The sequence below is a fragment of the Nicotiana tabacum genome, chromosome 7 (genome assembly GCF_000715075.1).
Source record: "Nicotiana tabacum cultivar K326 chromosome 7, ASM71507v2, whole genome shotgun sequence".
NCBI lineage: Eukaryota > Viridiplantae > Streptophyta > Magnoliopsida > Solanales > Solanaceae > Nicotiana > Nicotiana tabacum.
The window spans coordinates 37,683,276-37,711,082 of NC_134086.1; the positions used below are offsets into that span (position 1 = coordinate 37,683,276).

Consider the following 27,807-nt stretch of genomic DNA (forward strand, 5'->3'; position numbering starts at 1 on the left):
GGACTGTGATCAGGTGGCATCCATTTTTGCCCCTTTGTGTGTTTCCCTCGAGAGCGAGGCACTTAAATCAATGAGTGATGCAGAGTTGTCTCGGAGCGTTTCTGGCATGGCTCTACGGGTAAATGTCTTTCTTTTTATTTCGTCGTTGGATCTGTGTTACTCTTTTTGGCCCATTTGTTTTAACTTTACTTCTCGTGCTAGACCCTCATCATGGAGATCGAGCGTGAGCGTCGGGAAAGGAGGAGGACGACCATCTATGGAAGAATATCTTCCAAGTACCAAGAAAATCGCACCAAGCATCGTGCGATGGTCGACATCTACAATCAGGATCGCGACTTCCAACTGTTCCGCGAAGGGCTCAAGCAGAGGGAGGATCAACTGGCACGTAAGGTCGAAGAGTTGAATGAACGAGATGAGGACCTTATGAAGGCTGTTGCCCGTAGTAGTGAGCTTGAGGCAACCCTCAGAGCTAGGGAAGATGAGCTTGATCTAAGTAGGAGAGTAGTGGCCGAAAATGCCAACCTTCAAGCAAAGGTGGCCAGTTTAACTTCGAACTAGATATGAAGATGGCTGAGGTCTGAGCTTAAGGGTGAGTTGAGTGTGAATGCTCAGATTGGCCCATGCTGAGAAGGAGAGGGTGACAGCCATTTCTGAGGTGGCGGTGAAGACGCCCTCCATGTTTTTAGATTAGAGCGGACTAAGGAGATGGAGACATCTGTGCTTAAGACATCGGAACTTGAGGGGCATATTCAAGGGTTGGAGGCGAAATTGTCCGCATTGAGCAAGCAAGTGGATTTTTTGAAAGCGGAGGAAGTACGACGACAGTCGTAGCCTTCTACATCTTATGCTCCAGCTGATCCTATTGTGCCTCGACATTTATATGAGTTGTGGGTTGATAGCATCAAGAACAAGGATATAGTTAAGGACAATGATAGAGATGATAGAGTTTTGGAAGCTCCAAGGCCATTTACAAGATCTCAAGCTAAAGAGTTGCAAGCTAAGGTTGCTAGACTTCAATGGCAAATAAAGAAGCTTTTAATTGTAGAGGAAGAGCTCAAGCCCAAAGGAGATGAATTGTCCAAGTTTTACAATTATTTGGTAGTCCAAATTGAAGTCCAAGAGGAGGAAGATTGGGTTACCAAATCAGCCCTTGAAGTCCACCAATAAGGCTCAAAATGACCTTAAAAGAGGTCCAAAAGGGGGTGTTTCAAAAGGAGCCCAATTGGAGTCCAAACCAATGGCCCAAACTAATAGTTTTAAGGCCCAAATCTGCCCCAAAAGGATTTGGCCGCCCCCCACTTAATTTTGATGGCTTTTGTTACCCCTTAGGAGCCACCTACCTAAGTTTGATGGCTATTGTGACCCCTAGCAGCCCCCTACCTAATTTAGATGACTTTTTAGCAACCCCCTACATTATTTTAAGTGCTTTTAATTCCTATAAATAAGGAGTTCTTCTCATTCATAAGACACAACATTTATTGATTAAGTATATCATACTTTGAGAGTTCTTTTGAACCTTTGTTACTTGTGCTTTGAGATTTATCTTTCAGCCTTTACTAGTTCTTAGTTCAAGGTAGTAAGATTACTTCTCTTTTATGATATCTTTGATTCCTTTGTGGTATTCTTAGAAGGCGATTAATATCCTCAACATTAAGATCATGATACATCTTTGTGGAACCTGGGTGAATAGAATACCTGGAATTGTGGGCTTCTGACATAATCCGCTCTCTGAGCCCATTTACGTCTGGAACGCATAGTCTGCCTCTGTATCTCAAGGTGCCATCATCTCCCCCTTGTTCAAAAACCATAGTCTTGTGTTTGTGAATTCCTTCCTTTAGCTGCAATAAATAGGGATCACTGAACTGTTTTTCTTTTACTTCGGCTACTAAGGAGGATTCAGCCCTGTTCTGGAGAACAACGCCACCATCTTCGGAGTCCAAAAGTCGAACTCCTAGATTTGCTAAGCGGTGGACTTCCTTCATCATAGTTCGCTGGTCTGCCTCAATATGAGCTAAACTGCCCATAGAACGCCGACTGAGAGCATCGGCTACAATATTTGTTTTCCCCGGATGATAGAGGATATCAACATCATAATCCTTAAGCAATTCGAACCACCTTCTCTGACGTAGATTTAATTCTCTTTGCTTGAAGATGTACTGGAGACTCTTGTGATCTGTAAAAATGTCAACATGTACCCCATACAAATAATGGCACCAAATCTTAAGCGCGAACACCACAGCTGCTAATTCAAGGTCATGAGTCGGATAATTCTTCTCGTGAGCCTTGAGCTATCTCGACGCGTAGGCTATGACTTTACCGTGCTGCATTAATACACACCCAAGACCAACCCCTGAAGCATCACAATAAACAACGAACCCTTCGGTTCCTTCTGGTAGTGTCAGGACTGGAGCTGAAGTCAATCTCTTCTTTAACTCCTCAAAACTTTTCTCGCACGCGTCCGACCATTGAAACTTGACTTTCTTCTGAGTTAATCTAGTCAAAGGGGACGAGATAGAAGAAAATCCCTCTACGAAACGCCTATAATATCCTGCTAGGCCCAAGAAACTTCTTATATCGGATACTGAGGCGGGTCTAGGCCAATTCTTCACTGCCTCTATATTCTGAGAGTCCACCCTCACGCCTTCCCCTGAGATGATATGGCCCAAAAATGCTACTGATTTTAACCAGAATTCACACTTAGAAAATTTGGCATATAGCTTGTGATCCTGCAGTGTCTGCAACACAATTCTGAGATGTTCAGCATGGTCAGTCTCGCTACAGGAATAAATCAAGATGTCATCAATAAACACGATAACAAACAAATCAAGATAAGGCTTGAAGACCCTATTCATAAGGTCCATGAAAGCTGCTGGTGCATTCGTTAAACCGAATGACATTACCAAAAACTCAAAATGCCCATATCGAGTCCTAAAAGCTGTTTTTGGAATATCAACTTCCTTAACCTTCAACTGATGGTATCCCGATCTGAGGTCAATCTTGGAATAACACTGGGCACCCTGAAGTTGATCAAATAAATCATCTATTCTGGGAAGAGGGTACTTGTTCTTGATGATGACTTTATTCAACTGACGACAGTCAATGCACATGCGCAACGACCCATCCTTCTTTCGGACAAACAAGACCGGTGCGCCCCAAGGTGAGACACTTGGCCTTATAAATCCCTTATCTAGAAGGTCTTTCAACTAGACTTTTAACTCTTTCAACTCTGCTGGAGCCATTATGTAAGGCGGAATAGATATTGGCTTAGTGCCTGGAAGTAGATCAGTTCCAAAGTCAATCTCTCTATCGGGAGGAATTCCAGGGAGATCTTCGGGAAACACTTCTGGAAACTCATTTACAATTGGTACAGATTGGAGAGTGGGGATCTGAGCATCTGCATCCTTAACTCGAACCAGGTGATAGATATATCCCTTGGAGATCATCTTTCTGGCTTTAAGATAGGAAATAAACCTACCCCTAGGTGCTACTACATCACCCTTCCATTCTAAGACTGGTTCACCGGGAAATTCAAAACTTACAATTTTGGTTCTACAACCCACTTTGGCATAACATGACTCTAACCAAACCATGCCCATGATCACATCGAAGTCTAACATCTCCAATTCTACTAAGTCTGCTACAGTAAGACGAAGATGCACTTTAACTGGACATCCCTTATAGATATACCTTGCTATAACTGATTCTCCAACTGGAGTGGACACTTCAAAGGGTTCACACAATGATAACAACACGATAGGGGATTCAAGAAGTACTAGAGAAAATCAAAAAAACATGCGGAAGCTAAAAGAAAATAAAGAAACGATAAAGACGAAAATTACAGATAGATTGAATAAGAGAAAGAGTTTCTTGAATTCAAGAAGTCTATTCTTGAAGTTGAATCCTAGCAACAACAATTAGCTAACGAAGAACTAATCGCCTTTGGTAGAGAATTAAAAACAAGATATAGATTGTGAAACCCGACCCTTTAGAATAACAAGAACAACAATAAGCCTAAACTTATCACATTCCTTGAATACCTAGAAGTGATCTAAGATTTTGAAAATGGTGAAATCTGACCCTTGAGAATAACAACAACAACAATAAGCCTAAACTTATCACCTTTCTTGAATACCTAGAAGTGATCTAAGATTTCAAAAATGGTTTAATCTTACCACCTTAAGTTGATTCTTGAAGGTTGAAGAATAAATCCAAGAGTAACCACACACAAGGGTGCAAGAAAATTTCTCACATTTCTTTATTGATATTGTCCATCATAATATTCCCTAAAAACAAAGAAGACACCCCTTTATATAGAGAGCGAGTCACTTAACTCTACCAAAACAAAGAAAGAAAGTCATAACTACTTTGGACAAAAAGTCCTAATTACTTTGGACAAAATGTCCAACTACCTTAGGATATGATCTTGAAAGTCCAAAACCAATCTTGAAAATCTTAGAAATCTTTGAAAAAGAAATAAAGTCCTTCTACTTTGGACAAACTGTCCAACTACCTTAGGATATGATCTTGAAAGTCAAAAATAAATCTTTGACTTGGAAATCTTGAAAATCTTGAAGGAAATTTGCAAGCAACTTGGTACCAACTTGTACTCAACTTCTAGCACAACTATTGTACCCTTCTTTGACATCAAGTAAGTCCTTTTTATGTTATAAAATCGTGACTTCATGTAAAACTTATTAGGCTGCAAGTTTGGACACATTTTAGGTGCCAAAATGGTCCAAAAATGGGCTGATTAGGACCTTCTTCAAAGGATGTCTCTTGGAATCCAATAATCGTCTTCTTGGACATTAATTTGGGCCATAAAACAATTGTAATACCTAGCCAATTCATATCCTTTATCCTTGAGCTCTTTCTCCCAATTAACAACTTCTTTATTTGCACTTGAAGTCTAATGACCTTGTTTTTGCAACTCTTTAGCTTGACATCTTGTTAAAGGCCCTCTTTGAGATTTCAAAGTTTCATCCTTGTCCTTGAGTAGAGTTTAGCTTCCTAGGATGCTATCACACAACTTTTCTGGTTCTACCCCAAATTTCTTTGCAATATATGGGGTTACATAAGATAGGGTGGATCCCGGATCTATAAGAGCATAGGCATCAAAAGTGAATATTGTTAGCATACCTATGACAACATCTCCACGAGCCTCTGTATCCTGACGGTCTGCCAGTGCATACAACTGGTTTCGACCATCGCCTACATTATTAGACTTTGTTGCACCGCGCACTTGTTGGGCCTGAGAGTTATGATGGGCTACTGAATTAGTGGACTGAGCTGCGTTGCCACCATTGTTCTGTTTTGCCGATGGACAATCCCTCAAGAAGTGGCCCTGCTGACCGTACCCAAAGCAACCATTTGTGCCCAAACGACACAACCCCGGGTGCCTCTTACCACACGTGTTACAAATAGGGTAACCAGGGACTCTGTAGCCCACACTAGCCTGTGACTGTGAGTCTGCTGTTCTGAAATTCTGGTTTTTCTTGTTAAACTTCGACCTCGGAACCGGTGCACTAGCTGAAGATGGAGCAGGTCCTGATTTTGATTTCTTGAAAAACTGGTGTTTGCCTCTTGCTTGAGATCCCCCATGGTTGAAATTTCCTGCAGACTTAGCTCTCTTGCTGAATTGCCTCTCCTTCTCTCTCCGTAGCCGCTATTCTTCCTTCAACCTGTCTTCGTTCCCTTGAACAAAGGCAACCATCTTAGTGATGGCCATGTCATTATTCTGAGCAGCTATATTAGCATCAGCAAACAAATCATCTGAAAGCCCCAACACAAACCGCCTAACTCTGGCCCTCATATCACGTACCATTTCCGGAGCATACTTGGCCAGAGAGATGAACTTGAGGTAGTACTCATTCACACTCATATCATTCTGTCTAAGTCTCTCAAACTCCAAAGCCTTAGCTTCCAAGACCTCAATGGGTAGAAAGTGCTCAAGGAACGCATCTGCAAAATCTTTCCAAGTCCCAGGATCTGCATCCTCCCCCCGGGAGTCTTCCCATGTTTCATACCACGTGTTGGCAACATCCTTCAGCTGGTACGTAGCCAACTCTACTGCCTCAGTGTCTGTGGCATGCATCACTCGAAATATCTTCTGAACCTCATCAATGAAGTTTTGCGGATCCTCATCCTTTTTAGACCCTGTAAAGACGGGAGGTTTCATGTTGAGGAATTCCCTAGACCTGGAACTACCCGTCTCATGAACCTCACTTGTTCCCTGCCTTTGAGCCTGATTAGCAACAATCTAGGTGAGCAACCGGATAGCTCCCCTGATATCCATGTCTGAAGCACTGGGCACTGAGCCCGATGCAACCCCCTAGGCTGGAGTGTCCTCCTCCTGAGTAGTATTAGTTGTGGCCCCCTGGCTAGTAGCTAAGGCCCTCCTGGTGTACTTTCTTTTTGCAGGCATTTTTCTGAAATATGCAATTCGCACGGGTTAGAAAGATTCCTGAAAGCAAAGCTCTAACTGCACGATCTAGAGTATGAAAGAATTGGAACAATCCTAGATGTCTTGGTGGTCAACTACTTACATGTGTGGCGCGCACACACACATAAAAAAGACCCCACTAGACACGGCTTCATAGACTTCCTAGGACTCTTGAACCTGGGGCTCTGATACCAAGCTTTGTCACGCACCAAACCTGGGCCTGGACGTAACACGGCACTCGGTGCCTGACTACATGTGACCGAGCGAACCAACTGGCTGGCTGAATCAACATGTGGTGTAACTATGAGCTAGAGGTAAATATAAAACATGATAATCTACTAAAGAGTCTGACTGAAATATCATAGATGTGGAAAATACTGAAAGGTCTGCAAGTATAAACAAGTAGCCGACAAGGCTAACACATGAAATCCTGCTAAGATCTGACTGACTGGGTTATAATCTACGAAGCCTCTAAAGAATACTGAAAATGCTAACTGTTTACCGAGACAAGGTCCCCGGTATACCTTATTAACTGAAATACTATAATGACTAAAATAAAAGAGAGACAAGGCCCCGGAAAACTGGGGCTCACCAATAGCTGATACGAGATGTCCTAGCAAGCAGAATCGTCAACCTTAAAATTGTTACCTGCATCGCGAGATGCAGGCTCCGGGCAAAAGGGACGTCAGTACATTTGAATTGTACTGGTATGTAAAATAGCTGAACAAAAGAACTGTCAACACTGAAACTAAAACTGAACTGCTAGCTGATAAACTGATAACTGAACAAGGAAGTAAGGATGTAAATACTCCCTTTTCTGAATGATGAACAACCTGTTTATCTGAACATTAAACTGCGGCCTCGGGCCCAAGTATACGTATACATAACTGTGACCTCAGGTCCAAAATGCATAAAGCATAAACTGCGGCCTCAGGCCCAAATGCAGGTGTTCAACATTCAGGAATTTAAATCAAGAACTGAGAATCATACTGTAATATGTGATACTGAAATAATGAGCCATACCGACTTACATGATACTGGTATAGTGAATAGGATTAAACTGAGATGAGTATTCATAATAAGTTGATTTTTCATAACTGAAACTCATAGAATATCGAATGATTATGAAACTATGTCATCTAGAGAATATAAGTTCTACTTCTATTCATGGAACCAAGGCATAATTACTTTCTGAGGAAACTAGTAATGTTCATGATGAATGGGACGTAGGGAGAATCATAGATATTCCCAAACGTAAAGAGTTAGCCTTACATACCTCAATTTGCCCCTTAGTGATACTACAATGATCCACACTACTAAGAACCTTCAATCTACAACAACAACATCCAATGGAACCCAACTATCACCATTAACCAACAATTCATTCCACCATCATTCCTAACAAATTTATAACTTCCAACAACATATGTATGACCATCCATTCACACCCAACCAACAAATCCTATCAAATAATCACCTTTAAATCCCTACCATGGTCATGCATTTAAATTGGGAATTTATGACTTCCAATCACCATACCATAAGTTGTGATACTTGATTCATAGTCATAATTCCATAATAACACCATATATGTAAGTCTAAGGGTGTAGGATTACCTCTTAGAGACCAAATCTTGAAAGACAACTTTTGGGTTGTTCTTGAGATTTTGAAGAAATCCTATGAAACACAATCAAAATCATGTTGTAACTAGTGATTGAGAAGTGAAATCACCATGACAACACACTTAAAAACTCACATTAGGTGTGCAATTGGATGCCTTGGTCGAGTTGGGGGTGTAGAGGAAGCCATAAGCTTGAGAAATGACTCAATTTCTCTTATTTACGATCTTTAAGATATTTAAAACCTTCCAGACACGCGAGCTCGTGCGCTTGTTCGCGCGCTGGAGGCAGAACACTCAGCAAAAACGCGCGACTTCGCGTTCTTGTTCGCGCTAGTGACACCTGCCCATTAAAATGGTCATAACTTTCTGTATACATCGCCCAAATGACAAACGGTTTGTTGCGTTGGAAACTAGACTCAAAGGGATTTAATTTGATAGGTTGTTCATCACACAACTCATTATATCCAGGTATATATGCTCGCCCAAAGTGAGGTCTTGTGCATACTCATTTGCAAATTTTCAGCTATAATGAAAATTTTCAACTTGGCTTGGACTTAAGCCTCTCCTTAGACCCCAAATCACCTATAATATGCCTCGTACACTTATTATCATAACCACTCAATTACCATCACGCTAATACTCGTTTAATGCATCCACAATCGATTCAAATTACGGGGTGTTACACTAACACAGGATCAAGTCCAAAGCCAATATTTCCATAACATGTCTTAACAAAATAAATGCAAGTACAAAAGAGATATCTCGAATGTAAAATACTCAGCTCGTTCACATGGTTTTGCTTTTCAAATATCTCAGTGAAAGAAAATCCCAAATCTCTTACGAAAATGCCAAAAGTACGAATAAGTTTGAAACTTGTAAATTTCCAAATATCCTTTCCACAATAAATAAAATATTTCATTTTCTATCCAAATAACAAGTATAAAGGGCCTCTCCATACCCACACATCAATGTATACAATAAGGCATGAATGACGTAATACTATATGCCTATGTCATGAGGAAGAATGCATCTCTATGCCTGTATGTCATGTATGCATGTGAATGCCATGTATCTCAGAGATGAAACATGTACTCACACTCTCAGAGTACTCAATCTCATTACCTTGCATCCTCTCTTACTAAGCTCAATACTCAGCACACTAAATCACTCAATGTTGTATAATAAATGTTGCGGCGTGCAGCCCGATCCATATATATATAGTCGACTGCGCTCACTGGGGGTGTATAGACTCCGGAGGGCTATATCGCTACAACGTGCAGCCCTACCCAATATCTCTACGGTGTGCAGCCCGATCCATATATATATAGTCGACTGCGCTCACTAGGGGTGTATAGACTCCGGAGGGCTATATCGCTACAGCGTGCAGCCCTACCCAATATCTCTGCGGCGTGCAGCCCGATCCATATATCGCTACGGCGTACAGCCCGATCCATATATCAATTTATATCCTCACAATCAGGCCATCGCCCTCACTCAGTCATCACTCTCTCCATTCTCGCTCACTGGCTCAAAATGTCATGAAACTAGCCTGACAACAATGATATGATGCATCAACAACAACAGCTGAGACTTAGATGCGATATGAAATGAATATGACTGAGTACAAAATATCAATGGAAATCAGTGCGATGAAAACAAGAAATGACCACTATGGGTACAAAATATCATACTAAACATGATATTTAGCATGATTGACAGCTCAGTTACTTTAACACATGATGAAAACACAAATACAACAAAATAGGGCCACTATACAGGGCCATGGGAACAACAGAGTCCCATTTCATAGGGTGCACGCCCACACACCCATCACCTAGCATGTGCGACACATCAATACCAATCATATAACATGTAGTTCAGGGTTTCATACCCTCAACACTAAGCTTAGAAGAATTACTTATCTTAAACCAGCCAATTCCGACACCGAGTAAGCCAAGCGATGCTCCAAGAATCCCATCACATGCGTTCCGACCTCCGAATGGCTCGAAACTAATAAAAAAACAACTCAAATACTTCAAATAATGCTAAAGGAACCAATTCCAATCAGAAAAGGTCTAATCTTTAATCAAAAGCCCAACATCGGCCAAAAAGCCCATCCCGGACCCGCACCTTGGAACCCGATAAAACTCAAAAAATCCGTCAACCCATTCAATTACGAGTGCAACCATACTAGTTTCACTCAAATCCGACTCTGAATTGGTGTTCAAAACTCAAAAATTCATATTATGAAACTTTAGGCCAAAACCCTCAATTTCTTCTTTAAAATTCATCAACCAAAAGCTAAAATCGGAGATTGATTCATGAAATATAAATAAAAAGGAGTAGAGAACACTTACCCCAATTCATATGCTAAAAATCTTCTCGAAAAATAGCCAATTCCGAGCTCCCCAACTCAAAATATGTTAAATGCTTAAAACCCTCGTTTTAACACTGTTCTGCCTCGTTTCTCACACCAAAAGATCTCGAAACTCACTTTTGATACCTCCAATAGATTCCTTTGGAAATTCTAGTCAAGATAGGCTCCTGAATCACTCCATTTGACCTTATCTTGAAGGAGATATGTTGGTTTTAATATTTGAAAATAGTGCAGATTTTTAAATACGCAACGGTGACAATTTCGTAATTAATCTAAAAAATATGGCAACCCAATTCTTAGAAATCCTCATACGATATCCAAATGTGACGATTCTTTTTGCTATGGCTCCGTAATTACGATACGGATCTAATGCTTTTATAAAAACAGAAATCGGAGCTTATTTGTTCAATGTGGTACCATTTATGCTTGAAGAAATGACGTCGAAGCATAAGAAAAACGAGCGCAACACAACCCAAACTTTTCCGAAACTCACCTGAGACCCTCGGGACCCCGTCTAAACGTATCAAAAAGTTCCATATCATAATATGGACCTATTCGATGCCTCAAAACATACATAACAATATCGAACCGACGAAATGCACCTCAAATCAAACTTAATGAACTTTCGACTTCAAAAAACCCACGCCGAAACATATCAGATCAACTCGGAATGAATCCAAATTTTCAACACAAGTCCTAATACATCATACGGAGCTACTCGTGCCCCCAAACTACCGAGCAAAGTGCAAATGTTCAAAACGACCGGTCGGGTCGTTACATCAAGCTATAGAGAGAAAATCTATGTAAATATTACTTGGTAAATAAAATTTTTTAGTTGCCAAAACAAAAATAATCTAAAACCTCAAAGGTCAGCAACTGTATAAAGTAAAAACTGCAACTCAAAGTACATGCAACTCCCAAAACCTGGTAGATATAAGTCACAAGCTCTAGATACAATGTTGCACAATCCTATACATCATCTCTATCAAGAAACATAAAGAACAAGGAAAAGACGGGGTAAAAGGGGATTTCGAGGCATGCGGACGCCGATAGGTGTACCTTGAAGTCTCCAAGAAGCAACATAACACTCTAATATCGAGGATGATAGGATGTACCTGGATCTACACAAAACATGTGCAGAAGCGTAGTTTGAGTGCATCACAAGGGTACCAAGTAAGTGCTAAACCTAACCTCGGTAGAATAGTGACGAGGTCAGGCCAGGGCTCTACTGAAAATATAAGAAACAAGGCAGAAGATAGAATGATATAATAAAATGGCGAGGAAATAAAACAATAAGAATTTACGGGAAGTGACAACACGAAAATCAAAGAAAAACAACTATAACATGAAAGGAAGCAAGAATCTTACATATTAAGGAAAAAAAACAACAACAAACAATACATCAAATAGAAAAGAATAACAGGGCACTCCCGAAGTACCGCCTCGTAGTCCTAAAAGTAAAAATAGCTTACAGTCTTTCCTTATATCACCGCGGGAGCCTTTATATTTTTGGTTTGAAAATCATTTTCCCGAATTAGCACCCCGCTTATTAGATTACCTTATCACACTGCATGGCTTCTAGTAGTTCCTCTACTAACCATGCGTATCAAGGATACCTTATCTCACTGCATATGTTTCAACACCCAGACCTTATACCACCACATGCGTATCAATAATCACAATGGCATGGCAGAAACCTCACAATCGCATGGCTGAAACCTCATGCAACAATAACAACCACCTCAACAATAATCACGAAAACCTTCATAACAATTGAAACAATGATATTTCAGGGATATCAATGTCAAGTAAAGAATACCATAGTTAAATAATGAATACAGAATCAAAGAAGTAGGTAATTCAACTAAGCATGTTGTACAAGTTGCAAATAAGAAATAAGACACGTAGACATGTAAAATTAGGCTAAACATGATGACTACACATGCTAAAGTAACTCAATTGAGGAAATAAAAGGAAACTACTTATCAAAAACCGGATTTTCAACATTTAGCCCGTGTACGCACCCGTCACCTCGCGTACACGGCCTTCACATATAGCAAATTACTACAAGATTGCCAAATACTAAACGGAAATTTTCTCCACAAGAGGTTAGACAAGTTACTTACCTCAAACCACACCAAATCAATCAATTAGAAGGCCTTTCCCTCAATTTTCCGACTCTGAACAACTCAAATCTAACCAAAAGAAATTACATACTATAAAATATAGCTATTGGAAACGAATCTAAATAATGGAATAATGATTTTAGCAAAGAATTGGAAAATCGCTCCAAAAAGTCAATCCGGGCCCACGTCTCGTAACCCGACCAAAATAATAAAATCAAAAACACCCAAACGACATCGATTTCAACTATATAAGAATTATACAAATCCGACCTCTTTTATCCTTTCCAAACCTAAAAATTTGGTCTAGGAACTTCTACACTTTTTCCCCAATTTTAAACTCCAAAATAATAATTAAAAGGTGTAATAGGAATTAATCAAAAACGAGTCAAGAATCCTTACCCAAATACTTCCTCTGAAAATCCCTCAAAATTTTGCCTCAATCCGAGCACTCAAATTCCCAAAATGAAAACGAAGTCAAACCCTCGATTTTTCCCCTTTTCTGCCCAGTTATGTCGCACATGCAACCTTACTACCGCATCTGCGGCTCCGCACCTGCGAAAAAATCATCATAGGTGTGGATTTCACTTAAATATACAAAGTCCGCTTCTACGAGCCAAGGGCCACACCTGCGTGTGCGCGCCTGCGACCAAAAGTGTTGCACCTGCGACCCCAAGCTCTCCCACGCATCTCCTCACTGCAGAAGCGAAACCGCTTCTGCAGAACCTATTTCCGCACCTGAGAGCCTTGGCATGGGCTGCCTTCTCCGCTTCTACATTCCCTCACTCGCATATGTGAGTCCGCACTTGCGGCGATACCAGAACTGGGAGCTTCAACACTTGCACAAGTCCAAGTTTTGTTTCGATATTTATCCGAATTACACCCAGGGACCCCGTCCGAATATACCCACAAGTCCTAAGACATGATACAAACTTAGTCGAGGCCTCAAATCATCTCAAACAACATCAAAAACATAAATTGCACCCCAATTTAAGCCTAATGAACTTATTGACTTTTAACATATTCGTTCGATGTCGAATCCTATCAAATGAATCCAATTAACCTCAAGTTTCGCATAGAAGTCATTGAAAAAATTAAATACCTATTAGAACTTCCGGAATTGAAATCTGACCCCGATAGTAAAAAGTCCACTCCAGGTCAAACCTTCCAAAATCTTTCAACTTTGCAACTTTCACCAATTTACGCTGAAATGACCTACGCACCTCCAAATCAACATCTGGACACGTTCCTAAATCCAAAATCACACTACGAAACGAAAGGAACCGTCAAAACTCCATTCGCGAGTCATTTTCACACAAGCCAAACCACGGTCAACTCCTACAACTTAAATTTCCAATTTAAAGACTATGTGTCACATTTCACTTCGAAACTCACCCGAACCTGATACCAAGTGCTCCGGCAAGTCCCATAAATACAAAATAAAATAGAGGGAGCAATAAATAGGGGGTCGGGGCTAATATTTTTAAAACGACCAGCCGGGTCGTTACATTCTCAGCGACCTTGAGAAAGTTCTTAATAAATATAATAAGTTGAGGAAAGAGAAGAAGAAATGGGAGACCCAACTTGAAGAATATAACAAGTTGAGAAACGAAAAGAAAGACTAAGATGTTCAGCTTGAAGAAAATTTGGTGAAGAGCAACTTACATCAAGAAGAGAATTTTGAGCTTCGCAAACAAATACCAAGCTTTCACAAATCCTCCGACCACACATTTGATCGATCAAAGTCGTCTTCTTGTCTTAACAACTTTAAGTCAACTGAAAAGGGATCTACTAGTGGAAATCTTATTTCAAACAAGTTGACTAAGGGAAGTTACAAGTCGACTAATAAGGCATCTGCAGGTAAACAATCTTCTTCTCATATAATATGCCACTACTATGGTAATTTTGGATATAAGGCATTTTCCTATAATTATGCCAAAAGTCATGTTAAATAAAATTTATTTGGAGACCTCAATAGTTACATGTTGTAACGACCCGGCCGGTCGTTTTGAGAATTAACACCTCGATCCCCTATAACTACTTTTCCCGTGTTTATTTCTACTATTGTGATTTGCTGGGAAGATTCGTTTTAAGTTTCGGAGTGTTTTGGGACACTTAGTCCCCAAATGAGAGTTTAAGCTTTAGAATTTGGACCGTAGTCAAAATGGTGTGAAGACAGCCTCGGAATGGAATTCCGTCGATTCTGTTAGCTCCGTTGGGTGATTTCAGGCTTAGGGACATGTTTGGATTTTGTTTTGAAGGTATGTAGCTTATTCAAGCTTGAAATGACAAAAGTTGAATATTTGAAGTTTCCAGATTAGTAAGATTTTTACATCGGGGTCAGAATCCAATTCTGAAAGTTGAAATAGTTTCGTAGTGTTGAATGTGACTTGTGTGCAAAATTTGGGGTCAATCGGACATGGTTTGGTTGGTTCCAGCATCGGTTGTAGAATTCTTGAGATTTCAAGTTCATTAGCCTGGATTGGAGGGTGTTTCATGGTTTTAGCATTATTTGATGTGATTTTGAGGGTTCGACTGAATCTGTATTATGTTTTAGGATTGGTTGGTATGTTTGGTTGAGGTCCCGGATGCCTCGGGTGTGTTTCGAATGCTCAACGGGTCATTTTTGGACTAAAGAAGTTGGCAAATTTGCTGATATTTCTGTTGCAGATGACATTCTTCACGATCACGTGAGGAGGCTCGCGATCTCGTAGGTTTAGCTGAGGCAGAGGGAGTTTTGTTCATCGCGTTCACGGGAAGTGGTACGCGAACACGTAGTAGTGATGGAAGGGTGAATTGTGAACGCGTGGGCTATGCCGCGTTCGCGAAGAAAAAGTGAGGCTGCAGTGGAGTAGAGAGTTACTCTTTGCGATCACGTGAGGTCAACCGCGATCGTGTAGGGATGAGCAGTGTAGGAATCGCGTTCGCGGTGGGAGTTACACGTTCGCGTAGTGTAAACCTGGGAGCCAGCGAAGTTGTTCTTCGCGATCGCGAGGGAGTTTCCGCAATCGCGATTAAGGTCGTATCTGGGCAGAATTTAAAGTTCAAATCGAGGGTCTGAGTTCATAACTCAAAAATTGGATTGAGAGCTCGGTAGGAGGCGAAATTTGGAGAGATTTTCGGAGGAAGTTTGTGGGTAATGATTCCTAACTCCTTTTTGATTATATCTCATTAATCTAAACATGAATTCATCACTTAATTTCAGATTTGGGTGAAATTTTGGGGAAAAATGAGAAAATTTCTTAGGCCTAATTTTGGGATTTTGATCAAGATTTTGGTATTGGATTTGAGTGAAATTGGTATAGTTAGACTCGGTAGTGAATGGGTGTTCATAATTTGTGAGTTTTACCTGATTTACAGACATGGGCCCGGGGAGGATTTTTCGGCATTTTTCTTATTTCTCGTCGTAGCTTCAAATTCATTAGTTAAATTAGTTGCTTGTAGTTTTATTTACGTTATGTAATTGATTTGACTAGATTTGAGTCACTCGGAGTTGGATACTCGTGGCAAGAGCAAGATATCAGATTCATATTTGAGCTGGTTCGAGGTAAGTCACTTGCCTAACCTTGTGTGGGGAGCTCCCCTTAGTTTTTTTGTACTGTTGTTATATAAGTGTTGTGTACGTGAGGTGACGAGTGCGTACATGTGCTAATTATTGAAAAATCTCGTTTTCAGTAAGTAAATATCTATGTCTTCTCTTATCTGAGCAACACTAGTATATGAAGCCTCATGTTTAGCTTAGGAAAGCAAGCTTATGTGACTTAACTGCCTTATCTGCATTAACTGCTTATTTGGATTTTGTGCAGCATGTTAGATTAGAAATTCCCTGTTTTTCCTGATATAAACTTGAATAGAAATTGTAAAATTCCTTCTTGAGATTGTTGTGTATTTACTATGGGAATACAGATCGGTATTCCGGGAGATCTCCATGCATGTTTTATTTGGGACTACGGATCGATATTCTAGGAGATCCCCCTGCATATTTAAGATTTGGACTACAGGACGATATCGTGGGAGATCCTTCGCACATTTACGTTTGGGACTAAGGGACACTATCTTAGGAGATCCCCTGTTGATATCTCTGTGTATTGAGTTATTTCTTTCTGTGATTTCATCCTTATTGACTGCTAGCATTTAATTATACTGCCTCATTTCACATTATTTTTCCTTGTTATATATATAACTAGTAGGGCCCTGACCTGATCTCGTCACTATTCGACCGAGGTAAGGCTTGGCACTTACTGGGTACCGCTGTGGTGTACTCATGCCATTTCCTGCATATGTTTTTCGTGTGTTGATCCAGGTTCTTCTGCCCAGCAATACTATCCGTGAGGCGAGGCGATTCAGAGACTTCAAGGTATATTTGCAGCGTCCGCAGACCTTGAAGTCCCTCTCTATTCTCCCATCAGTTATAGGCTTTTCCCTGTATTTCCTTGTTATTAGACTTCTGGAGTTAGAAACCTTATGTATTTTTCTTAGCTTGTGATTCATGAGATTCCGGGTTTTGGGAGTGTTATTGTTGGTCGAGAGTGTTACTATTGTGTATGCCAAATGGCATTTTAAACACTTTATCTTTATTTACATATTAGATGGCTAGTTTGTGCTTTTAGTTCCTTTTTCCGCAAAGTGTTTAGGTTACCTAGTCATAGAGACTAGGTGCCATCACAACAGTTCACGGAGGGAGAACTTAGGTCGTGACAAGTTGGTATAAGAGCTCTAGGTTCATTGGAGTCATGAATCACAAGCCAGTTTATTAGAGTCTCGCGGATCGGCACCTAGACTTCTGTACTTTTCTATGAGAGGCTATGTAATTATTAGGAAAATTGATTTCCTTGTCGTGCGAGATTTTTGATATCAAAATTCTAAACCTCTGTCTTTTATTCTCTCATAGATGGTGAGAACATGTGCTACCAGAGATGACCAGGCACCCGCGTTCCCTGCTAGAGCCGCCAGAGGTTGGGGTCAGGGTAGAGGCAAAGGACATGCACGTGGTGCAGTAGAGCACCAGCGCGAGCTACCACAGAGGAGCCACCAGCAGCTCCAGTCGGAGTCCCCAGGAACCTGATACGCCTACTGGTACTACTACTCCAGCTCTCCAGGAGACTCTTGCGTAGTTCATGAGCATATACACCACTCTCGCTCAAGCAGGGTTGCTTCCCCTTGCTGCAGCCACATCTCAGGCCGGGGGAGGAGTACAGACTCCCGCCGCCCGCACTCCTGAGCAGCGAGTGCAGGTTGATCAGATCCTAGAGGTTATACCGGTACTGCCTATAGCCCCAGTCCAGCCTGAGGATAGGGTAGCAGCTTCAGAGGATGAGCAGTAGAGGCTTGAGAGGTTCAAAAAGTACAAGCCTCCTACATTCAGTGGTCTAACGTTAGATGATACTCTAGGATTTCTGGAGGAGTGCTACTGTATCCTCTGCACTATGGGTATATCGGGATCGAGTGGGGTTTCTTTCACTGCCTTCCAGCTTCGAGGAGTAGCCTATCAGTGGTGGCATACTTTTGAGTTGGACAGTCCGGCTGAGGTAGCTTCCCTTACATGGACCCAGTTTTCAGATATGTTCTTGAGGGAGTTTGTTCCTTAGAGCCTCAGGGACACATGGCGCGTAGAGTATGAGCATTTGCGCCAGGGTACTATGACTGTTTCGGAGTATGATGTCCGCTTCACCGACTTAGCTAGACATGCACCGGCCTTGGTTTCTACAGCCCGTGAGAGAGTTTGCCGGTTTATTGTGGGACTCATTCCCAGCATCAGGTTTAGCATGGCCCGAGAGTTGGGAATGGATGTTACTTATCAGCAGGTGGTGAGCATTGTTAGGAGAGTAGAGGGAATGCTTGCTCGAGATAGAGAGGAGAAAGAGAGAGGCCAAGAGGTCTCGAGAGTCGGGCAATTATTCCGGTGACCATGCTCCAACTGCAGTTCGTCATGGTAGGAGTTATATGAGTCGCCCCGTTCATTCTGCTCTTTCAGCAGCCTGTGGTATTCCAGCTCCTTCTAGACCTTAGGAGCCTTATTATGCACCTCCAGTATCTAGTGTGCCTCTTACATGGGGTGCTTTCACTGATCAGTTCAGCAGACCTGGCCCGAGCCAATCACAGCCACCACATCCTCCTAGAGCTTGTTTTGAGTGTGGCGACTCACGCCATATGGTGAGGGATTGCCCTAAACTTAGGAAGGGTGCACCTCCACAACCTTCTTAGCCACAGCGTGCTCCACCAAGTCTTCAGGTTACGATTGCAGTACCAGTTGCCACGCCACCTACTCAGCTAGCCCGAGGTGGAGGTCGGGGAGGTGGCGGTCGTCCTAGAGGGGGAGGTCAGGCCAAATACTATGCCCTACCTGCCCCTACTGAGGCTGTTACCTCTGATTCTATCATCAGAGGTATTGTTCTGGTATGTCAGAGATGCATCGGTTCTATTCGATCCAGGCTCCACTTATTCTTATGTGTCCTCTTATTTTGCCCCGCATTTGGGCGTATCTCGGGATTGTTTGAGTTCCCCTATTTATGTTTCTACTCATGTGGGAGATTCTCTTGTTGTAGAGTGCGTTTATCGATTGTGTGTGATTACTCTTAGTGGTTTTGAGACCAGAGCCGATTTATTATTGCTCAACATGGTAGATTTGATGTTATCTTGGGCATGGACTGGTTATCGTCCCATTATGCTATTCTTGATTGTCACCCCAAAATCGTGACCCTGGTTATGCCAGGTGTACCGCGAGTAGAGTGGAGGGGTACTTTAGATCACACTACAAGTAGAGTTATTTCATTTCTTAAAGCTCAACGAAGGTTGAGAAGGGGCGTGACGTGTACTTTAGCTTATGTCAGTATTGATACTCGTATAGTTGATTCAGTCCCAATAGTGAGGGATTTTCCTGATGTGTTTCAAGCTGATCTTCCGGGTATGCCACCCGACAGAGATATTGATTTCGACATTGATTTGTTGCAGGGCACTCAACCCATTTCTATTCCTCTTTATTGTATGGCTCCTCTTGAGTTAAAGGATTTGAAGGAGTAGTTGTAGGAATTGCTTGATACGGGCTTTATTTGGCCAAGTGTGTCGTCTTGGGCTGCTCCTGTCTTGTTGGTAAAGAAAAAGCATGGTTCTATGCGTATGTGCATCGATTATTGCCTGTTGAACAAAGTTACAGTGAAGAACTTGTATCCTTTGCCTCATATTGATGATCTGTTTGACCAGTTGTAGGGTACTCGAGTATTTTCTAAGATTGACTTTCATTCAGGTTATCATCATTTGAAGATTCGGGAGCCAAATATACCAAAGACTGCTTTCAGGACTCGGTGAGGTCATTATGAGTTCCTTGTTATATCATTTAGTCTGACAAATGCCCCAACAACATTTATGCATTTGATGCTCAGTGTATTCCGACGATATCTTGACTCATTCGTCATTGTCTTTATTGATGACATTCTGGTATACTCCCGGAGTCGGTAGGATCATGAACAGCACCTGAGGACAGTGCTTCAAACTTTGATAAAAAAGAAATTTTATGCAAAGTTCTTGAAATGTGAGTTCTGGTTGGATTCCGTGGCATTCTTGGGTCACGTGGTATCGAGTGAAGGGATGAAGGTGGATCCGAAGAAGGTGGTAGTAGAGCAGAGTTGGCCCAGACCATCCTCAGCTACAGAGATCCATAGTTTTCTTGGCTTGACAGGTAATTACCGTCGATTTGTTGAGGAATTTTCATCTATTGCAGCACCTATGACCAGGTTGACCCAGAAGGGTGCTCCGTTCAGGTGGGCGGAAGAGTATGAGGAGAGCTTTCAGAAGCTTAAGACAGCTTTAACTACTACCCCAGTATTGATATTGCCTACGGGTTCGGGGTCTTATACTATCTATTGTGATGCTTTGAGGATTGGCCTTGGGGCGATATTGATGCTTTTTGCAAAAAATGATTTCTTTCTGAATTTAGCAATTACTTTGATTTTTAGCATGTTTAAACATCACCTGAGTCTTTCCTTTTTGCTCGATTAATTTTTTGGTCAAGAAACTGTAACACCCCGTAATTTGAATCGGTTGTGGATGCATTAAACGAGTATTAGCGTGATGGTAATTGAGTGGTTATGATAATAAGTGTACGAGGCATATTATAGGTAATTTGGGGTCTAAGGAGAGGCTTAAGTCCAAGCCAAGTTGAAAATTTTCATTATAGCTGAAAATTTGCAAATGAGTATGCACAAGACCTCACTTTGAGCGAGCATATCTACCTGGATACAATGAGTTGTCTGATGCACAACCTATCAAATTAAAGCCCTTTGAGTCTAGTTTCCAACGCAACAAACCATTTGTCATTTGGAGGTGTATACAGAAAGTTATGACCATTTTACTGTGTAGGTGTCACTAGCGCGAACAAGAGCGCGAAGTCTCGCGCGAACAAGCGCGTTTTTGCTGAGTATTCTGCCTCCAGTGCGCGAACAAGCGCATGAGCTCGCGCGTCTGGAAGGTTTTAAATATATTAAAGACCGGAAATAAGAGAAATTGAGTCATTTCTCAAGCTTAGGGCTTCCTCTACACCCCCAACTCGACCAAGGCATCCAATTGCACACCTAAGGTGAGTTTTTAAGTGTGTTACCATGGTGATTTCACTTCTCAATCACTAGTTACAACATGATTTTGATTGAGTTTCATAGGATTTCTTCAAAATCTCAAGAACACCCCAAAAGTTGTCTTTCAAGATTTGGTCTACAAGAGGTAATCCTACACCCTTAGACTTACATATATGGTGTTATTATGGAATTATGAGTATGAATCAAGTATTACAACTTATGGTATGGTGATTGGAAGTCATAAATTCCCAATTTAAATGCATGACCATGGTAGGGATTTAAAGGTGATTATTTGATAGGATTTGTTGGTTGGGTGTGAATGGATGGTCATACATATGTTGTTGGAAGTTATAAATTTGTTAGGAATGATGGTGGAATGAATTGTTGGTTAATGGTGATAGTTGGATGAACCAACACTATAGTTATGAGGTGTAAATATCTATGCCTACGAGGTGTTTGATAATATGCCTAAATGGCATAAGTTATGGAATTTATTACTAATATTGGGTTCCATTGGATGTTGTTGTTGTAGATTGAAGGTTCTTAGTAGTGTGGATCATTGTAGTATCACTAAGGGGCAAATTGAGGTATGTGAGGCTAACTCTCTATGTTTGGGGAAATGTTAATGATTCTCCCTACATTACGTTTCTTTTATGACGTATCAATTGCCTCAGAAATATAGTTAAGCCTAGTTCCTTGAATCGTTGTAGAACTTCTATTCTTTAGCTTCATAACTCGTTCATGACTTTCATTCTGAACGTTGTGAGCTCAGTGTGTATTTAATATAGACTTGGGTTTGATGCCCCCAAGTCTTAGTATAGATTACTCAGTATGCCATAAACAGTTGAAGTTTCAGTGTTCACAGTCAGTTCAAGAATACATGTCTCAGTCTAGTCCTATTCAGTATTCCAGTATTATGTAACTCAGTGTGATGCGGTATTCCAGTATCATGTAACTCAATGTGATTCAGTATTTCACTCTCATATATTGCAGTATGATTCTCAGTTCTTGATTTTAAATCCCTGAATGTTGAACACTTGTATTTGGGCCTGAGGCCGCAGTTTATGCTTTATGCATCTTTGGGCCTGAGGCCACAATTTATGCTTTATGCATCTTTGGGCCTGAGGCCACAGTTTATGCTTTATGCATCTTTGGACCTGAGGCCGCAGTTTATGCTTTATGCATTTTGGACCTGAGGTCGCAGTTATGTATACGTATACTTGGGCTCGAGGCCGCAGTTTGTATATATACATATTGGGCCTGAGGCCGCAGTTTAATGTTCAGATAAACAGGTTGTTCATCATTCAGAAGAGGGAGTATTCACATCCTTACTTCCTTGTTCAGTTATCAATTTATCAGCTAGCAGTTCAGTTTCAGTTTCAATGTTGACAGTTCTTTTGTTCAGCTATTTTACATACCAGTACAATTCAAATGTACTAACGTCTCTTTTGCTCGGGGCCTGCATCTTGCGATGCAGGTAATGATTTACAGGTTAATGATTCAGAGCGCTAGGATTCTCGTACCAGCTATTTGGTGATCCCCAGTTCTTTCAGGGCATTATCATTGCTACAGTCTTAAGTATTCACATACAGTCAGTGTTTCCAGTACTCAAATAGAGGCTTCATAGACTAGAGTAACAGTTAGGCAGAGTCTCAGACTTTTCATGTTAAGCCATGTTGGCTGCAAATATGTTTCAGAATTGTATTAGCATTTTTGACTTTCAGTATATCAACATGTGTTAGTTTATCTTCCAAATTCAGTATGTTATGATACCACATGTTGATTCAGCTAGCCAGTTGGTTCGCTCGGTCACATGTAGTCAGGCACCGAGTGTCGTGTTACGTCCAGGCTCAGGTTCGGGGTGTGACATGTACGGTGTTCCTTGTGAGATCTACACTGATCACCAGAGTTTGTAGCATCTGTTCAAGCAGAAGGACCTTAATTTGCTTCAGAGGAGGTGGTTAGAGCTTCTTAAGGATTATGACATCACTATATTGTACCATCCGGGAAAGGCCAATGTGGTGACCGATGCTTTGAGTCGCTGGGCAGAGAGTTTGGCTTATCTACCAGCAGCAAAGAGGCCCATGGTGATGGATGTTCCGGCCCTTGCCAGCCAGTTTGTGAGGTTGGGTATTTCGGAGCCTAGTCGGGTCCTAGCTTGTATGGTTTTCTCGGTCTTCCTTGTTTGATCGCATTAGAGAGCTTCAATATGATGACCCACATTGGCTTGTCCTCAAGGACAAGGTTTTGTGTGGTGATGCTAGAGATGTGACCATTGGTGATGACGGGGTATTGAGGATGCAAGGTCAGATATGTGTACCCAATGTTGGTAGGCTTCGGGAGTTGATTCTAGAGGAGGCCCACAGTTCGCGGTATTCCATCCATCCAGGTGCCATGAAGATGTACCAGGATTTGAGGCAGCACTATTGGTGGAGGCGGATGAAGAAAGATATAGTTGGGTTTGTAGCTCGGTGCCTCAATTGTCAACAGGTGAAGTATGAACACCAGAGACCGGGTGGCTTGCTTCAGCAGATAGAGATTCTGAAGTGGAAGTGGGAGCGGATCGCCATGGACTTTGAGGAAGTTCGATGCCATTTGGGTGATTGTGGATCGCCTGACCAAGTCCGCACACTTCATTCCTATGTGTACCACCTATTCTTCGGAGCGGTTGGCGGAGATTTATATCCGGGAGATTGTTCATCTGCATGGTATTCCAGTTTCCATCACTTCAGATAGAGGTACTCAATTCACATCATGGTTTTGGAGGGCCATACAACATGAGTTGGGTACTCGGGTGGAATTGAGCGCAGCATTTCACCCTCAGACGGGCGGATAGTCCGAGTGCACTATTCAGATTCTTGAGGATATGCTCCGTGCATGTGTGATGGAGTTTGAAGGTTCTTGGGATCAGTTCTTGCCACTTGCGGAGTTTGCCTACAACAACAGTTATTAGTCCAGCATTCAGATGGCACCATATGAGGCTCTGTATGAAAGGCCGTGTAGATCTCCGGTGGGTTGGTTCTAGCCGGGCGAGACTAGATTATTGGGCATAAACTTGGTTCAGGATGTTTTGGAGAAGGTTAAGGTGATTCAAGATAGCACCGCACAGCCCAGTCCAGGCAGAAGAGTAATGCAGACCGAAGGTTCACGATGTTTCATTTATGGTTAGAGAGCGGGATTTGCTTCGGGTTTCACCTATGAAGGGCGTTATGAGATTTGGGAATTTGGACAAGTTGAGCCCAAGGTTTATTGGCCCCTTCGAGGTGTTGCGCGCGTGTTGGAGAGGTTGCTTATGAGGCCTTACCTCCCAGCTCGGCAGGAGTTCATCCGGTATTTCATGTTTCGATACTCTGGAGATATCACGGTGATCTATCGTATGTGTTGGGTTTCAACTCAGTCTAGTTGGACAAGGATCTATCATATATTGAGGAGCTATTGGCTATATTGGACAGGCAGGTTCGAAAGCTAAGGTCAAAGAATATTGCATCAGTAAAGGTTCGGTGGCGGGGTCAGTTGGTCGAGGCAGCGACTTGGGAGACTGAGCAGGATATGTGCAGCTGTTACCCTCATCTTTTCGCCACTTCATGTATGTCTCTATGCTCGTTCGAGGACGAATGAATGTTTTAAGAGGGGGCAGGATGTAACGACCTGGCCGGTAATTTTGAGAATTAATGCCCTGATCCCCTATTAACTAATTTTCCCGTGTTTATTTCTGCTATTGTGATTTGCCGGGAAGATTCGTTTTGAGTTTCCGAGTGTTTTGGGACACTTAGTTCCCAAATGAGAGTTTAAGCTTTAGAATTTTGACGGTAGTCGGAACGATATGAAGATGGCCTCGGAATGGAATTCCATCAATTCCGTTAGCTCCATTGGGTGATTTCGGGCTTACGGGCGTGTTTGGATTGTGTTTTGGAGGTCTGTAGCTTATTTAGGCTTGAAATGCCGAAGGTTAAATTTTTGATGTTTTCGGATCGATAGTGAGATTTTGATATCGGGGTCGGAATCCGATTCTGAAAGTTGGAATAGTTCTGTAGTGTTGAATGTGATTTGTATGCAAAATTTAGGGTCAATCGGACATGGTTTGGTTGGTTTTGGCATCGATTGTAGAATTCTTGAGATTTGAAGTTCATTAGGCTTGGATTGGAGGGTGATTCGTGATTTTAGCATAGTTTGATGTGATTTGAGGGTTCGACTGAGTCTGCATAATGCTTTAGGATTGGTTGGTATTTTTGGTTAAGGTCCTGGGGTCGTCGGGTGTGTTTCGGATGCTCAATGGGTCATTTTTGGACTAAAGAAGTTGGCAGATTTGCTGATATTTCTGTTGCAGACAATCCTTCTTCGCGAACGTGTGAGATGGCTCGCGATCGCGTAGGTTGGAGTTTTGTTCATTGCGTTTGCGGGAAGTGGTACACGAACGCTGAGTAGTGATGGAAGGGTGAATTGCGAACGCGTGGGCCATGCCGCGTTCGCGAAGAAGAAGCAAGGCTGTAGTTGAGTGGAGAGTTACTCTTTGCGATCGTGTGAGGTCAACCGCGATCGCGTAGGGCTGAGCAGTGTAGGCATCGCGTTCGCATTAGGAGTTACGTGTTCACGTTGTGTAAACTTGGGAGCCAGTGAAGTTGTTCTTCGCGATCGCGAGGGAGTTTCCGCGATCACGATTAAGGTCGTATCTGGGCAGAATTTAATGTTCAAATCGAGGGTTTGAGTTCATAACTCAAAAATTGGGTTGTCAACTCGGTAGGAAGCAAAATTTGGAGATATTTTCGGAGGAATTTTGTGGGTAATGATTCCTAACTCCTTTTTGATTATATCCTATTAATCTAAATATGAATTCATCTTCTAATTTCGGATTTGGGGTGAAAAAGTGGGAAAAATTGAGAAAAGTTCTTAGGGCTAATGTTGGGATTTTGATCAAGATTTTGATATCGGATTTGAGTAAAATTGTTATGGTAAGACTCGTGAGTGAATGAGTGTTCATAATTTGTGACTTTTACCTGATTCCGAAACATGGGGCCGATGAGGATTTTTGGGCATTTTTCTTATTTCTCGTCGTAGCTTCAAATTCATTAGTTAAATTAGCTGCTTGTAGTTTTATTTACGTTATGTAATTGATTTGATTAGATGTGGGCCAATCGGAGTTGGATACTCGCGGCAAGAGCGTGATATTAGATTGATTTTTGAGCTGGTTCGAGGTAAGTGGTTTGCCTAACCTTGTGTGGGAGAACTTCCCTTAAGATTTTGGTATTGTTGTTATATGAATGTTGTGTTCGTGAGGTGACGAGTTCATACATGTGCTAATTGTTTAAAACCCCCATTTTCGTTAAGTAAATATCTATGTCTTCTCTTATATGAGCAACACTAGTATATGAAGCCTCTTGTTTAGCTTAGGAAATCATGCTTATGTGACTTAACTACCTTATCTGCTTTAACTGCTTACTTGGATTTTGTGTAGCATGTTTAGATTAGAAATTTCCTATTTTCCTCATACAAACTTGAATAGAAATTGTAATATTTCGTCTTGAGACTATTGTTTATTTACTTTGGGACTACGGATCGGTATTCTGGGAGATCACCCTGCATATTTACTTTGGGACTACGGGATGATATCCTGGGAGATCCTCCGCATATTTACGTTGGGGACTACGGAATGCTATCCTGGGAGATCCTCTGTTGCTATCTCTGTGTATTGAGTTATTTCTTTCTGTGATTTCATCCTTATTGACTGTTAGCATTTAATTATACTATCTCATTTCACATTATTTTTCCTTGTTATATATATAACCAGTAGGGCCCTGACCTGATCTCGTCGCTACTCGACTGAGGTTAGGCTTGACACTTACTGGGTACCACTGTGGTGTACTCATGCCCTTTCCTACACATTTTTTTCGTGTGCAGATCCGGGTTCTTCTGCTCAGCCATATTATCTGTGAGGCAAGGTAGTTCAAAGAATTCAAGGTATATCTGCCGTATCCGTAGACCTAGAAATCCCTCTCTATTCTCCATTCAGTTATAGGCTTTTCCCCTGTATTTCCTTGTTATTAGATTTCTGGAGTTAGAAACCTTCTGTATTTTTCTTGGCTTGTGATTCATGAGATTCCGGGTTTTGGGAGTGTTATTATTGGTCGAGACTATTACTATTATGTGTGCCGAGTGGCATTTTAAACACTTTATCTATATTTACCTGTTAGATGGCTAGTTTGTATTTTAAATTCCTTTTTCCGCAAAGTGTTAGGCTTAGCTAGTCATAAAGACTAGGTGTCGTCACGACAGTTGATGGAGGAAGAACTCGGGTCATGACACATGTATCTCTAATTATACAAGCTACTAACCATGAAGGATCCCAAAAGGTCTGGGTACCAAAAAAAAACTAATTTATTTTGCAGAAATTCCTAAGTCCAGCCATAAGAAGGATCAATGATATTTGTTGGCTAGCCAAGATACATGCTTAAAGATACTTCAAAGTTCATATATATTCTACAAAGGATAAAGGAACTATGACGTATAATCTAAAGCTGAAGTGATTTGTATCTCAAAGGTTTATTCAAGTTCTTCTTGCTGCATTAGATTATGCATATTTAATTATTGGTTCAGTGAAGTATATCCTAGTATATACATATTATTCACCTATATACAGTTTGAGTCCACTAGCTACATTACATTGTTAGTCCATTCAGAGTTAT

General features: G+C 41.5%; 1 protein-coding gene across 1 annotated transcript; it reads right to left on the reverse strand.

Moving 5' to 3' along the window:
• Positions 1-608: 608 nt before the first annotated feature.
• LOC142162055 (uncharacterized) lies at positions 609-6,175 on the reverse strand. Its single transcript, XM_075218356.1, has 6 exons — positions 5,679-6,175; positions 5,137-5,579; positions 3,217-3,772; positions 2,363-2,775; positions 1,696-2,173; positions 609-672 (listed from the first exon to the last, which is right to left on the reverse strand). Exons 1-6 carry the CDS (start codon positions 6,173-6,175, stop codon positions 609-611), a joined length of 2,451 nt encoding a protein of 816 aa, XP_075074457.1.
• Between the last annotated feature and the right edge of the window lie 21,632 nt (positions 6,176-27,807).

What these genes read in the sequence shown, in the direction of transcription:
- LOC142162055 (XM_075218356.1), bottom strand. Translation starts at nt 6,175, where the DNA reads ATGAAACCTCCCGTCTTTACAGGGTCTAAAAAGGATGAGGATCCGCAA. An exon ending in GCTCCAGCAGAGTTGAAAGA is followed by an intron (nt 2,776 to 3,216) that starts GTTAAAAGTCTA and finishes TTATTCCTGTAG; the next exon opens with CGAGACTGACCATGCTGAAC. An exon ending in CGAAGGGTTCGTTGTTTATT is followed by an intron (nt 2,174 to 2,362) that starts GTGATGCTTCAG and finishes ACATTTTTACAG; the next exon opens with ATCACAAGAGTCTCCAGTAC.